Source organism: Phalacrocorax carbo, chromosome 2, assembly GCF_963921805.1.
Source record: "Phalacrocorax carbo chromosome 2, bPhaCar2.1, whole genome shotgun sequence".
Taxonomy (NCBI): Eukaryota; Metazoa; Chordata; class Aves; order Suliformes; family Phalacrocoracidae; genus Phalacrocorax; species Phalacrocorax carbo.
In genome coordinates this window covers 167083465-167097366 of record NC_087514.1, presented here as the reverse complement: position 1 = coordinate 167097366, position 13902 = coordinate 167083465, and the positions used below count along the sequence as shown (strand labels likewise).

The window sequence follows — 13902 nt, the reverse complement described above, 5'->3', positions numbered from 1 at the left end:
AGTCCTTGTGCGTCATCTCTCTGAGGAGAGTGCCGATTGGCTTAGGCGGCGGCACTTCCGGTTCGCCGCGGCGCGGGCGGGCTGTTAGAGGAGGGTGACCGCCATCGGCCGTTGTCCGCCATGATTTGCAGCCAGCGGCCGCCGCCGCAGCCCCGCCGGGCCTGGAGCGCGGCGGGCGGCCTTGCTCGGGGCCGTGTATCGGGCTGGGCCCGGCCTCTCCCCCTTAGACCGCCATTTTGTGGTGCGGCGGGACTGACCCCGCCGCGGGAGCGCGGCGAAAGGGGGGTGGGGGTGAGGCCCAGGCCCAGGCCCGGTCGCTGCGGGGCTGCGAGCGGGAGCTGCTCTCGGGGCCGGCCTTGTGCGGGGCCCGGAGGGGTCGAGCCCCCGCGCTGCCCCGCCGCCGGCCCTCCCTGGCCTCATTCTCCTTCAGCTCCCCCCGCGCCTCAGTAAAGCTTCCCGTGGGCTGGCTGTCTTCCTGGGCGGGCGGGGATTCACCCCCTTGGCCCTCCCCGGGACTCCTGCTCCAGGGCTGAGGGACCAGCCGTGCCCTCAGTTTACCTGCTGAGATTGTCCCCGGTGAGGTTGGCTGGGTTCTGCCTCACCTGACCCTCTGTGTCCAAACAGGTCAGAGCCTTGCTGTGGGAATGAATAAAAGACAAATATGTGGGTTATCAGGAATGAGGAGGGGCTGCTCAATCTTGCAGTGGTCAAACAAAGCGAGAGACTGATTTATGAGCCGGGTATTTCTCACAGGGCTTGGTGTTTGTTCTGGGGAGTGTTATTTACCACCGCCCCCTCCCAGTCGGTGGTGGGGAGTTGGCACGCAAAACACAGCTGCAGCTGTGCGAGTGTGGTGTTACCTCAACTAAAACTTGCCAAATCTTCCCTTTTTGTGCCAAAAATGGCCTCGCAGGATTTCATGTTTATTTTGAAAGGGGGGAGCGCACTTGGGGCTTACACAGGACACTTAAAAATATTTTGAGGTCTTGATACTGGTTTTGGTTGCTGTTAAGTAGGAGCTGCAGGAAAGCGGAGCAAAAATTTCCCGCCGAGGCCTGGTGCACCCTCCTGTGGGACGTGGACTCTCGGGTCGGGCGCCGTTTCCCTATGGGGCACGGTTGCTGCTCGGCTGGACGTTCCCTTCTGGCAGCCGGAAGGCTTTTGGTTCCGATAAAAGGCAGCTGACTTTCATCACCTTGGCGTTATGCTGCAGAGGGGCAGGAGGCCTGCGAGGTCCCCCAGTGCTGGGGGTTCCACCCAAATCCAATTTTCTGCATCATTGATGAATTTGGAAAGCATTTGGAAAAACTGAAGAATTTGGAGGGAATTTGGAAGAACTGAAGCATTTGTAGCAAGTTTGTCTCCCCCAAAAGCTCGTCTCCAGCTGCAGCAGTGTGGCGGGGCCCTGCCAAGAGCCGGCTCAGCCACAGCAGGGTGCCCGGGGCCACCTCCTGCTGAGTTTTGGGTGTCTCCAAGACTGGAGCCCCCACACCCCCTGTGAGCTCCCATCTGCTGAGCTGCCTTACGGCCACCTCGGTGCCCACCGAGACCCCCAGGACCTTCTCTGGGTGACCCTCAGCATGTCCTGGTGCCTGGGGTTGTTCCTCCTCTGGTGCCAGATGTGGCTCTTCTCCTCACTGAACCCTGGGAGGTTCCTGCTGGCTCATCTCCAGCCTCTTGAGGCCCCTCTGGTCAGCAGCACAATCCTCCGATGCATCAACCGCTCCTCCCAGTTGGGTGTCACCTACACACCTGCTGCAGGTACGCTCGTGCCCCACCATCCCCATCATCGATGAAGCTGTGGAACAGTTCTGGCCCCAGTATGGAGCTCTGGGGAAGGCCACTGGTGACCGGCCTCTGCACCTCATGCTGCCCATCGCCAACCTCTGGGCATGGCCGTTGAGCTCGTTTTCAGCCCGTGCTGATGGCTCCTGGCCGTCTTCTGGTTGGATACAGCCCCTGGTGGGCTTTGGCTTCCTCAAACCCAACCCTGCACCTCGGCAGTGTCTGCGTCTTCCTCCTGCATCACCTCTCGCTGCTTCCACCCTTGTCCTGAGCCCAGTCAGGAGCCCCTTCCTCATCCATGCAGACCTCTGGCCACCTCTCTGTCTCCTGCCCATTGGGATGACACGTTGTTTGGCTTAGAGAAGATGATCCTTGGAGTTCAACCAGCTCTCCTGGTCCCCCTCTCCTCTCCGGGGCTGTATCCCACAGGATCCTTCCAATTGGTTCCTGAAGATGCCAGATTCTGCTGTCTGGAAGTGTCTGGGGTGGGGATCCTGCTTTCCCTCCTCTCAGAAACTTGAGATCCGCCATCTCATGGCCACTGGAGCCAAGGCTGCCCTTGACCTCATCTCCAACCAGTTTGTCCTTGTTAAGAGGGAGATCCAGTGGAGCCCTCTCCTTGGTGGCTCCTCGGTGGCCTCGCTCAGGAATCCATCCTTCAGGCAGCCCCTAGAGTGGTGTGGCCAGTTCTGGTCCCCACAGTTAAGGATGCAAACAGACTGGAGAATCATAGACTAGAGTCCTAGAATCACAGAATCATTAAGGTTGGAAAAGACCTCTGGGATCATCAAGTCCAACCCCAGCCCAACACCCCCAGGTCTCCTAAACCACGTCCCCAAGTGCCACGTCTGCACAGTGTTTGAACCCCCCCAGGGACTGTGACTCCCCCACCTCCCTGGGCAGCCTGTGCCAACCCCTGACCCCTCTGGCAGGGAAGGCATTTCCCTCACACCCAACCTAAACCTCCCCTGGCGCAGCCTGAGGCCGTTCCCTCTCGTCCCGTCACTGGTGACTTGGGAGCAGAGACCAGCCCCCCCCTCACTCCAGCCCCTCTCAGGCAGCTGCAGAGAGCGAGAAGGGCTCCCCTCAGCCCCCCCTTCTCCAGGCTAACCCCCCCCAGCTCCCCCAGCCGCCCCCCAGCACACTTGTGCTCCAGACCCTGCCCCAGCCCCGCTGCCCTTCTCTGGACACGCTCCAGCCCCTCCAGGCCCTTCTTGTCCCGAGGGGCCCAAACCTGAGCCCAGCACTCGAGGTGGGGCCTCCCCAGGGCTGAGCACAGGGGCCCCATCCCTGCCCGGCTCCTGCTGGCCACCCCAGGGCTGACACAAGCCCGGGGGCTGGTGGCCTCCTTGGCCACCCGGGCACTGCTGGCTCATGCCCAGCCGGCTGTCAGCCAGCACCCCCAGGGCCTTCTCCGCCGGGCACTTCCCAGCCCCTCTGCCCCAGCCTGGGGCGCTGCCTGGGGCTGGTGTGACCCGAGGGCAGGACCCAGCCCTTGGCCTTGTTAAACCTCACCCAACTGGCCTCGGCCCATCGATGCAGCCTGTGCAGGTCCCCCTGCAGAGCCTCCCTGCCCTCCAGCAGGTCGACACTCCTGCCCAGCTTGGTGTCACCTGCAACTCCCTGAGGGTGCCCTCGATCCCCTCACCCAGATCACAGATGAAGACATTAAACAAGACTCACCCCAACACCGAGCCCTGGGGAGCCCCGCTCGTGACCGGCCGCCAGCTGGGTTTAGTTCCCCTCCCCACCACTCTCTGGGCTCGGCCCAGCCAGTTTTTACCCAGGGAAGAGTCCACCTGCCCAAGCCTGAGCCGCCAGCCTCTCCAGGAGGGGGCTGTGGGAGACAGTGCCGAAGGCTTTGCTGAAGCCCAGGCAGACACACCCGCAGCCTTTCCCTCACCCACCGGGCAGGTCCCTGGTCACAGAAGGAGATGAGGCTGGTCAGGCAGGACCTGCCTTTCATGAAGCCATGCTGGCTGGGCCCGAGCCCCTGGTTGTCCTGCACATGCCTGGTGAGCTCACTCAAGATGAGCTGCTCCATGACCTTCCCCAGTACTGAGGTCAGGCTGACCGGCCTGTAGCTCCCCAGATCCTCCTTCCAGCCCTTCTTGTAGACGGGCGTCACATCGGCAAGCCTCCAGTCATCTGGGACCTCCCCTGTTAACCAGGGCTGCTGGTAAATGATGGAGAGAAGGTCCCAAGGAGGCCCAGGACAATGGTCAAGGGGCTGGAGAAGGTCCCAAAGATGGCCAGGATAAAGATCACGGGGCTGGAGAACTGGCTTTAGGAGGAAGGACTGCAAGAGTTGGGTCTCTTCTCCGCAGAGAGGAGAAGGCTTGGGGAGGACCACAGCACGGTAGGCCAGTACTCCAAGGGTGGAAGCTTTCTCCTCAAAGGAGCCACATGGAGAAGACATGGGATGATGGGCACAAGTTGCACCAGGAGAGGTTTCATCTCAACTTAGGTTGTACAGTGAGACCAGTTAGTCACTGGAAGAATGTCCCTGGCGACGTGGCGGAGTCCCTGTTGCTGGAAGTTCTCAAGATGAGCCTGGATAGGGAGTGAGATAATCCCATTTGGGTCTCTTCTCCATGGAAGGTTGGACCTGGATCTTTCCAGGGCCAACCTGGGCTGTCCTACGGGTCTGTGATTGATGGCATCCGTCCATGGGGACTTTCCACCAGCTCTGACCTGGGCCAGCTTGTCCCTGCTTGATTTACGGGCCCCTGGGAGAACGTACTTGATGGTCTTCACCGGCCAGGAGCTCCGAACCTGTTGGGTGGCTTTGGGCTTCCCCTCACTGCTCGCTGCAGTGCTGACAGGGGTTGAACGGAGGGTCATCTTCTGGGCAGGGTGCCTCGATGTCCTCCTGGAGGTTCCTGCTTGGCCTCAGAGAGGGTGAACGCTTCCGAGGCTGGTGTTTGGTCAAACCCAGCTTGTTTGCCGTGAAGGACAGATGTCTCTGCTGCTCCGCCCAACCATAAAACACCTGCGGGGGCTGGAAAGCCCCGGCCGCGAGGCAGGGTGGCCTCTTCACCCAGACCCATGGGAGGACAGGGGGGATGAGAAACCCAACGTGGTGTCACCCTACATCCCCATCCAACCCAGGCTGGCTCTTTGGTGGTCTCCCCGCCCTGGCACGGTGGTTGGTGGTACCCGGACCACCTCCGTGGCCATGTGACTAAATTCCATCCGTGTCCTCGCTGTCACCCTCCCTGGGGACGCGGTGTCCTCCCACGGGGACTCCTGTGGCAGGGAGACCCCAAACCCTGTGGCCTTCCTTCTGCTGAGCCCCGGAGGTGGCCGGCAGCACCCGTCGCAGGGCCTGGGACAGCCATTCCGCTGGCCTGGGGGCCAAACGGGGACGGACTCGGCTCCCGGCCAGATTCAGCCCACTGGGAATTTCCTGGAGGCATGAGGGGGAAGCATCAATGTTGGGGAACGCCCATGAAGGTGCCGCCGGCACGTCCATGGCAGCGCCCATAAAAGGGGCTCCGCGGCACGGCGGGTGGCAGGAGGCAGGATGAGGCCGTGCCGAGCGGTGCCGCTGTTCCTCCTGCTGCTGGGGCTGGCCAGAGCCACCACGCCGGAGCCGGATGAATCCACGCCGGGCTTGGATGGATCCTTCCTGCCGACCCCGGCGGGGGTTTGGGTCGTGAGCTATGAGGACGTCGTCTCGGCAGCCGTGGAGCTGCTCAACGCCAGGGCCGTCAGTCCCTACGTCCTGCAGCTCCGGGAGGCCCACCCGCAGCCCGGCTGGGTGAGTGCGGAGCTCCTCCATCCCGGGAGACACACCGGGCCCTTCCCAGGGCTCCGTCTGACCCGTTTTGGGGCTGGGTCTGCCCCATCTCCAGACCGGATCCTGCCCCTCTCAGGGCTGGATCCCACTTTTGGGGGGGCTGGGTGCTGGGGACAGCGGTGCCGTGGGTCCCTGACGGATCCTGTCCCCTCTCCCAGACCGGAGACCTGCAACACCGGCAGGAGCTGAGCTTCACCGTTGAGGAGACCTTGTGCCGGGCGCCGGGGATGGCCAACGCCGCCTGCAGGAGCCGCTGGCTCGCGGTGAGGCTTCATCCCCTGTCCAGCATCGACCCCGACGGGGGGTTGGGGAGCAGCCCATGGGGAAACTGAGGCACTGGGGGGGGGGTGGGTTTTGGGGCTCCCTTCGGTTGCAACTTTCCCGTCTCTCCCTCTGCTTCCCCGCAGCCGGTGAGTTGGTGCCAGGGCTCCGTCTTCCTCGAGCAGCAGCAGCCCGTGGTCGAGCTCTCCTGTGAGAAGGTGCCCACCACGGTAAGAAGGTGCCCAAAATGGCACCGACCCCACCGTGTCACCCCGCTCCCCTCCCCGGCTGCCTTGGGGGTGGCACGTCCCCGGGGGGGGGGTCACCAAGACACCCCACCCCCTCCAAAACCCCAAGGTTTGACACTGCTGCTTCTCCTCCCAGCTCGGCCGTACGCGGAAATCCAAGATCAGGGACTTTTTTGGCAGGCTCCGGGAGCGTTTCAGGGGCTTCTTCCAGTGCAGCAAGATCTGGATCCGCGACAAGCTCAACCTCAAAAAACCCAAAGCTTGAGTGGGCACCGCCATCGCTGTGTCCCCCCGACCATTTGGCCCCCACCCGGGCACTCTGCTTGCAATAAATGTCCCTGCAACACTCCTGGTGTCATCCTGCGGGTCCCTGCGCCGCCCTGTCCCTCCCTGCGCCCCGCCGGGGAGCGGGGACAGTCCCCGGGGGCTCACGGTCCCACAGACACCCCCAACCCCAGACGAGGGGCTCCGAGGGCTGGGGACACCCCACGAGCGGGGCCGTGTCCCCGAGGGGGACCAGACGTGCTACCGCCTGCCTGTGGGACACGCTCGGGACCCCCCAACCCCGTGTCTCCCCCCCAAAAAACTGCCACTCTGTGGGCTGGGGCCAGGCATTTCCGGGGGGGGGCAGCCGAGCCCCGGGGCGGGTTCCCCAACCTCCTGGGGGGGATAAAAGGGGCCGCGGGGGGTGGCGGTGGGGGACAAGGATGCCGAGCTCCTGGGTGCTGGTGCTGGCGGTGCTGGGGGGGGCCTGTGCCCTCCCCGCCCCGGCCCCCCTCGCCTACACCCAGGCGCTGGCCCAGGCCGTCGACTCCTTCAACCAGCGCCCCGAGGTGCAGAACGTCTTCAGGCTGCTCAGCGCCGACCCCGAGCCCAACCCGGTGAGTGCCACCGCCCTGGGGACACCGCCGGGTCCCCGCGGGGACATGGGGGAGGTCCCAGAGCCGACGCACAGTGGAGGGTTTTGGAGTGGGATGCAGGGGGATGCTCTCCCCACGTTGGGCCCAGGCACGCAGTGATGGGTGGCATCTCTCCCTGGCGGGTGCCACCGTCCCCGTGCCCGTCCCCGTCCCCGCAGGACGTCCAGCTCAGCTCCCTGCAGCGCCTCAACTTCACCATCATGGAGACACGATGCTCGGTGCGCTCCGGCGCCCGCCCCGACAGCTGCGAGTTCAAGGATGACGGGGTGAGAGCCTTGGGGGGGGGTGTGTGTGTGTGTGTGTCACCCACCTGCCGTGGGGTCCCCAGCCTGGGGACGGTGCCCCCCCCGACTCTGTGTCCCTGCAATCAGCCCCCCCCGGCTCTCTGCAGGTCATCAAGGACTGCTCGGCGCCCGTGCCCGTGCCCCAGCGCGGCGGCCACCCCGCGCTCGACATCACCTGCGTGGATTCCACCGTGGATGTGAGTTGGGGGAGCCCAGGGCTGGGGGTGGGGGCAACCCCAGGGCCTGGGGGGGAGGAACTGGGGGGCTCCCATGGTCCCCCACACCCCATGACGCCTCCTCTCCCCGCAGCCCGTCCGTGTCAAGCGCTTCTGGCCGCTGCTGAGGGTGGCCATCAAGACGGTGGCCACCGCCGTCAACATCTTTAAGGCCATCAAGGGGAAGTGAGACTCCCCCCCTCCTCGAGGTGTTGCCATCTCAGGGATCCCCCCTATGACACCCACCTCCCCAAATAAAGCTGCTTCCCAGCCCCGCTCTGCCTTTTCCTGCTGTTGTCACCCCGCTGGAACGTGCTCGGAGAAATGGGGTGGGTGATTGGGGGGGTGGGGTGATGCTGATGGGGGAGGGTCCTGGGGTGGGGGGAGCAGGGTCACCCCCCCGGATCGGACACCGCCGGCTCCCTGGGGCCTCATCCTGGCACCGGCCTCATGCGGGGGGCTCGCAGGCCTGGGACTGAGCCCCCCACTGTCCCACTTTGGGGACCGGAGGGTCCCCTGGGAGCCTGTGCCAGGCGCGGGGACCCCATGGCGGGGGGGCAGAACCCCTTGGGACCATTGGCCCATCGCAGGGGACAGGGGGGACGGGAGACGATGGGAGGGGACGGGGGGAGGATGGGAGGGCACAGGTGGGGACAGGAAGGGACATCCCCAGGGCCCCACAGGGCCCCCGGAGATAGGGCTGCAGCCACCACTCGGGGGTGGCTGCTCTCGGGTCGTGGGGGGTCCCCCCACACCCTGTCCCCGTGTCCCAACATCCCCGTCCCAAACTGCCGGTGACGGCCCCAGTGACGTGGCCAAGGTCGATGCCCCGAACACGTGGGGCAAGGGTGCACCCGGGGGGGTGTGTGTGTGTGTCTCGTGGGAGCTGAAACCCCCCACCCCATCCCTCCTCTGTGCCCTCCCTGGGAGGGGGGCACACAGCCCCGGTGCCAACCCCCCATGCCATCGCCACCAGTTTTGGGGGGACAAAATGCCAGGGGGACGATGACGCCGTGGGGACGATGACGCCGTGGGGACGATGGGGGGGTGGGATGTGAATGGCTTCTTTGGGGGGAGGGTTGGTCCCCTGGGGGGCTCCCCAGAGCAAAGCCAGGCCCTGTCCCCAACGCCGGCCCCCCCCCGTTCCCTCGGGACCAAGCCCTTGATCCTCACGGTGGGGACATCGGGGATGTGCTGGGGTACGGGGGCTGCACACAGAGACGGCAAGTGACGAGGGGAGAGGAGCCCGCCTGGCTCCTGCCCGCGCCCCCTCCCCGCGTGCCTCAGTTTCCCCCCGTCCCTGCACCCCGGAGGCAGCGAGGAGCCCGGCTCACGCACAGCGGCCGTCACGGCCCCTTTATTCGTTCAGCCCAGGCGCAGGGAGCCGCTGGCTTGGATGTGGATACTGATCTTGGGCCGAAAGCGTCGGATCCTGCTCAGGAACCGCCCGAACCGGCCCCGCTGGATGAGAACCGGCTGCCAGAGGGACAACGGGGTCACTGGGGTGGGCGGGGGCTGCTCGGGACCCCACGGCTGGGACCCCACACCTGGGACCCAGCACCCAGCCTTCCACAGCTGGGACACAGCACCCTGCACCTGGGATCCCGCACCCAAGAGTCCACACCCGGGACCCCACACCCAGGAGCCCACACTGGGGATCCCACACCCGGGACCCCACACCCAGGAGCCCACACTGGGGATCCCACACCCGGGACCCCACACCCGGCACCCTGCACCTGCACCTGGAATCCTGCACCCAAGACTCCACACCCGGGATCCCACCCAGGACCCCACACTCAGCATTCCACACCCAGGAACCCACAGCAGGGACCCCACGCTCAGGAGCCTGCACCCAGCACCCTGCACCCACGTCCCCACAGCCAGGACCCCGCACTGGGACCCCACAGCCAGGACCCCACACCAAATTCCCCACAGCCACCACCCTGCACCCAGGCCCCTGCTCCCAGCACCCAAGTCCCTGTACCCGGGAACCACACCTGGGACCCCACACCTGGGTCCCTGCTCCCCTTGCAAGACCCAGCGCCCTGCACCCAGCACCCTGTGGGTGGCCCAGGATCCCCCCAACCCACCCTCTACCACCCGCGGGCTGGAGCCATCTCAGTGGGACAGAGACATTGGGGGGGTGCCTTTTGGGGGCAGCAAACCCCCAAGATGCAGAGCAGGAGGAAGGACATCAGTGCTGGCACCCCGAAACCCCACCCATGGGTGCCCCCATACGTGGTCAGTGGGTGCTGGGGGTGGGTGCTGCCCCCCCAACTCACGTCGTTTGAGGCGTCGGTGCAGCGCAGATCGATCTCGGGGGAGCTCTGCAGGAACTGCACCGGCCCCCAGCACTCCTTGATGACCTGGGAAGGTGGGGGGACACTCAGCATCACGCCGGGGACGCCAGGTGAGGACACCCAGAACCCCCCTGGTGTCCGTTCCCCCCCTTCCTCATCCTCATCCTCACCCCGTTCTCCTTGAAGTCGCAGTCGTCGGGGTTCACCCGGATGCTCGGGGCGCACTCCGTCTCCATCATGCTGAAGTTGAGTCCCCGCAGCGTGCTCAGGTCGACGCCCTGCGGGGTGACGAGTGGGTGGGTGGGTGGGGGGTGTCACGAGCGGGTGGGGGGGTGTCACGAGCGGGTGGGGGTGTCCCCAGGGCGGTGGCACTCACCGGGTTGGGCTCGGGGTCGGCGCTGAGCAGCCTGAAGACGTTCTGCACCTCGGGGCGCTGGTTGAAGGAGTCGACGGCCTGGGCCAGCGCCTGGGTGTAGGCGAGGGGGGCCGGGGCGGGGAGGGCACAGGCCCCCCCCAGCACCGCCAGCACCAGCACCCAGGAGCTCGGCATCCTTGTCCCCCACCGCCACCCCCCGCGGCCCCTTTTATCCCCCCCAGGAGGTTGGGGAACCCGCCCCGGGGCTCGGCTGCCCCCCCCCGGAAACGCCTGGCCCCAGCCCACAGAGTGGCAGTTTTTTTGGGGGGAGACACGGGGTTGGGGGGTCCCGAGCGTGTCCCGCAGGCAGGCGGTGGCACGTCTGGTCCCCCTCGGGGACACGGCCCCGCTCGTGGGGTGTCCCCAGCCCTCGGAGCCCCTCGTCTGGGGTTGGGGGTGTCTGTGGGACCGTGAGCCCCCGGGGACTGTCCCCGCTCCCCGGCGGGGCGCAGGGGGGGACAGGGCGGCGCAGGGACCCGCAGGGATTGCGGTGACACCGGGAATGTTGCTCGTATTGGGTTGGTGCCCCCCCCGGCTTGCCCAACCCCGGGCTTGCCCCATCCCTGTTGCCCAATGCCGGGGGGTGCCCCCCGCCCCCAACCTCTGTCACCCCCACACTCGCACACGTACGACCCCAAAAGATCTTTATTCCAGCCCCGCAGGGGTCAGGGGGCCACGGGGTGTCCCCGGGAGGGACGCGGCGGCAGGCGGCCGAGGTCGTGGGGGTGGCTGCGAGGATGATGATGGGCGACCCGGGCTGGTGCCGAAGGCTCGCAGGGTGCCAGGGGAGCGGGGCTGGGTGCTGCTGCTGGGCTGCTGGGGGGAGAAATGAGGGTAGGCTTCACCCCACGGCCAAAAAACGTCCCCAAAGTGGTGGGGGGGATGCACGTCCCCACCGCTGGCTCCCCCCCGAGGACGGGGGACCCCAAGCCCTCACCGACTCCCGGCCACACTCCACCATCGACAGCGGCACGTCGGGCAGGAAGGCGAAGACGGAGACCTGGGCCGTGCACCGCTGTACCTGGGGGACGTAGCGACCCTGAGCACCTCGGGGACACCCTTCTGTCCCCGCTCCGCCTTTCGGGGGGACCCGGTCCCGCGCTTACCCTGCCCGGCCGGGTTTGGCAGCCGGCGCCGCGGCGGTCGGCGAGGGTTTTGGGGCAGGCGGGCTGGCGGGCGGTGAAGTTGATGCTGAAATGGGTGCCCCAGTCGAACGTCTGCCGGTGCGGGGGGGGGAAAAGGATGGAGCTGTCGGTGGCTCCTCAGCACCGGTGGGGGAAAGGGGTCCGTGCCGGGGTGGGTGCCCAAGCCGGGGGCGCCCGGCTGCACCCACCGCATCGCCCACCCCGCTCCTACCGTCCTGGCGACTCCCAGCAGCTTGAGCAGCCGCAGCTCCTGCCCGTGGGTCTCCAGCACCGACCGAGCCAGGTCGCGGGGAGCCGGCAGCCCCGGCGGGACCGCGGCGCCCGCCGCCAGCAGCACGGCTCCCAGCACCAGCGCCATGCGGCCGCGGGGAGAGCGGGAGGATGAGGGGATCGGCCGTCGCCTCGGCTCGGGGCCCCCGGCTCGGCCGGCTTCGCCTCCAGGATAAACACCGGGCCCCCGCCGCGGCGGGGAAGGGATCGGGTTGCCGGTGTTTTCCTTGGCGTGGTGCCGTGGTGGGAGCTCGCCTGGATCTGGCTGGGATGCGGCGATGCCGGAGGCTCGCCTGGGCTGATCCCCCCTTCGCGGCCCCTTCCCTTTGTCCCGCTCCCCATTTCGCGGCAGGACGGTAACACCGGTGCCTCTGGGATCCATCCAGCCACGCTCGACCTCCCGCTCCTCCGGAGCCGGCAGCGAGGGCATCCTCATGGCTCCTACGGAGAGAAAAGCCGGCAGCGCCCTCCCCTCTCCCTCTTTCTTTCCAATTTTTGGGTTTTTTTTCAAATCCCTCTCGCTCTGCTCAAGCTCAGACTCATCTAACCACCCCATCCCCAGACGGCGATCACGCCATCGCGCCCGGAAACCCTCCCCACCTCGCCCAAAGCCGCCGCGCCAGCCAGCCAGGGGATGAATTCCTCTCTGGTTTTAATATCAAAGTGCCCTTTTGGGGTGGGGGCGAGGGCTGGTGCGCGCAGGGGGAAGAAGCAGCATGGCCGAAGCCCCGGGCGCTCGCCCGGTGCGAGGGCGGTGGGTGGGGGACGGCAGCACGGTTTGCGGAGGCAGAAACGTGCTGCTATTACGAGGATCTTTAATGCATTTTGCAGAATTTTGGGGTTTTCCTTGAATTCGAGGACGTGGGATTCTCTGAGGGCTACCCTGAGCGGATCACGCTCTCCCAGTTTACATTCCCCGGGTGAGCGGGCCTCGATTCCCCAAAACCCGGTATTTTTCTGCCCTCAGACACCAGCAGTTTGGGGCCGGGGCCGGAGGCGCTGCAGCCTCGCTGAAGGGCCAGAGCTCCCCTTTCGCTTTGGTTCCTCCACAAAGGAAAGAAACCCGCAGGGGACAAAACCCAGGGAGCTCGAGCAGCGTGGCCGGAGGGCAGCGAGGCCCCCCGGGACCGGCCTGGGGTCATCGCCCGCCCCGGCTTTAGCCGCTTTTGCAAATGTATTTGATCCAATATTCACGTTTTTTAGGGCAGGAAGAGCCGCTGGGAGGGAGAACGGGCGCGAGCCGGGGCACCAGCACGCCGGGAGAGCGGCCGCGCTCCCCTCAAAGCCTCCCCTGCGCGGGGCGGCCGTCGCAAGGACGCGTCCTGGAGAAGGTGCCACGGGGTGGGAGATCAGAGGCAGGCCCGAGGCGTCGGGAGCACCAGCTACGCAACTCCGCCAGCGGCGCCCGAGGCGGGGGAACGCCGGCAGAGAGGCGGAAAACCACCCCGCGGCCCTTCCCTGCGAGGGGACGGAGGCTGCCCCTTCCGCAAAGACCCCGCCGCGGCCCCAGCTCCGTTATTTCCGCGATTCACGGCCCGAAAAGCAACTTCATTTCGATTCCAGTGTTTGTGGGTGGGTTGTTTTTGTGGTTTTTCTTTTTTTTTCTTTCCAAGAGTCTTAGCAGCATGGAAATCCCAAATGAATTCCCCCTCCAGTGAACCCCGCGTTTGGTATACATGGGAGAAATATATATATATACCGACAAATTACATTTATAGCCAGATACGCTCATTATATATACCTAAAATATACATAGTACCTGAATATATATAGACATCCACATATACACCCAAAGTCAAAATCCCAAGTGACGCTGGGAGTCGGGTATGAACAAGCTGGGGGGGTCTGGGGGGAACAACCAGCTCCCCCCCGCGCGGCACAAGGTGGGGGATGGGAAGGGCAGGCTCCGAGCCCCCCCCCCCAAAACACCGGGATCAGGCAGGACAAGGGCCGAGGTCCCCGTCCCTTTAGCGGGGTTAGTGTCGAGTTCCTCCTGCCCGAGCGCGCGGGGCGGCCGCGGTGCAGAGGTATGGCTTTGCCGGAGGGCGCCACGGGAGGGCACGGGCACGCAGGGAGCCCCGGGGGGATGGCGGTTCACGTCCATGCAAGAGAAGTGCTGAGGAGATGGTGCAGCCGAGTCCGGCCCGGGCACAGAAAGTTTCCTGGCACAAAACCCACCGCAAAGACCTTTCCCAGCGTAGCAAACCAGAAAACACCGAAGGCGTGGGTCTCGCCCGCGCCGCGGCCGTGCCGGCTC

The 13902-nt window shown here is 65.7% G+C and overlaps 3 protein-coding genes across 4 annotated transcripts; 1 reads left to right on the top strand and 2 right to left on the bottom strand.

The window, feature by feature from the left end:
• The first annotated feature begins 76 nt into the window (after positions 1–76).
• LOC135312174 (cathelicidin-3-like) lies at positions 77–7773 on the top strand. The gene is made up of 7 exons (XM_064445284.1): positions 77–624; positions 5746–5850; positions 5995–6078; positions 6233–6977; positions 7175–7282; positions 7408–7497; positions 7610–7773. Exons 4-7 carry the CDS (start codon positions 6429–6431, stop codon positions 7703–7705), a joined length of 843 nt encoding a protein of 280 aa, XP_064301354.1. The 5' UTR covers positions 77–624; positions 5746–5850; positions 5995–6078; positions 6233–6428; the 3' UTR covers positions 7706–7773.
• Positions 7774–8851: 1078 nt separating this feature from the next.
• On the bottom strand, positions 8852–10874 carry LOC135312169 (cathelicidin-2-like). The gene is made up of 4 exons (XM_064445274.1): positions 10192–10874; positions 9986–10093; positions 9798–9881; positions 8852–8991 (listed from the first exon to the last, which is right to left on the bottom strand). Exons 1-4 carry the CDS (start codon positions 10789–10791, stop codon positions 8881–8883), a joined length of 903 nt encoding a protein of 300 aa, XP_064301344.1. The 5' UTR covers positions 10792–10874; the 3' UTR covers positions 8852–8880.
• Positions 10858–12165, bottom strand: LOC135312170 (methyl-CpG-binding domain protein 6-like). Of its 2 annotated transcripts, none has more exons than XM_064445276.1 (4): positions 11587–12165; positions 11337–11447; positions 11168–11251; positions 10858–11043 (listed from the first exon to the last, which is right to left on the bottom strand). In XM_064445276.1, the coding sequence occupies exons 1-4, from the start codon at positions 12079–12081 to the stop codon at positions 10876–10878; spliced, it is 858 nt and encodes a 285-aa protein (XP_064301346.1). In that variant the 5' UTR covers positions 12082–12165; the 3' UTR covers positions 10858–10875. The 2 variants fall into 2 exon arrangements, with proteins under 2 accessions (XP_064301346.1, XP_064301345.1); XM_064445275.1 differs by having other exon boundaries at positions 10858–11046; positions 11587–12162.
• Between the last annotated feature and the right edge of the window lie 1737 nt (positions 12166–13902).

Excerpts from the sequence above, each read along its gene's own strand:
- LOC135312169 (XM_064445274.1), bottom strand. The coding sequence starts at position 10,791 with ATGGGGCAAGCCCGGGGTTGGGCAAGCCGGGGGGGGCACCAACCCAAT. Across the intron at positions 10,094-10,191 it reads CCGACCCCGAGCCCAACCCG|GGCGTCGACCTGAGCACGCT; the intron begins GTGAGTGCCACC and ends GTCACCCCGCAG. Across the intron at positions 9,882-9,985 it reads GCGACTTCAAGGAGAACGGG|GTCATCAAGGAGTGCTGGGG; the intron begins GTGAGGATGAGG and ends CCACCTTCCCAG.
- LOC135312170 (XM_064445275.1), bottom strand. The coding sequence starts at position 12,081 with ATGAGGATGCCCTCGCTGCCGGCTCCGGAGGAGCGGGAGGTCGAGCGT. Across the intron at positions 11,252-11,336 it reads GCCAAACCCGGCCGGGCAGG|GTACAGCGGTGCACGGCCCA; the intron begins GTAAGCGCGGGA and ends TACGTCCCCCAG. Across the intron at positions 11,047-11,167 it reads TGGAGTGTGGCCGGGAGTCG|CAGCCCAGCAGCAGCACCCA; the intron begins GTGAGGGCTTGG and ends TTCTCCCCCCAG.
- LOC135312174 (XM_064445284.1), top strand. The coding sequence starts at position 6,429 with ATGTCCCTGCAACACTCCTGGTGTCATCCTGCGGGTCCCTGCGCCGCC. Across the intron at positions 7,283-7,407 it reads GCGAGTTCAAGGATGACGGG|GTCATCAAGGACTGCTCGGC; the intron begins GTGAGAGCCTTG and ends GGCTCTCTGCAG. Across the intron at positions 7,498-7,609 it reads GCGTGGATTCCACCGTGGAT|CCCGTCCGTGTCAAGCGCTT; the intron begins GTGAGTTGGGGG and ends CTCTCCCCGCAG.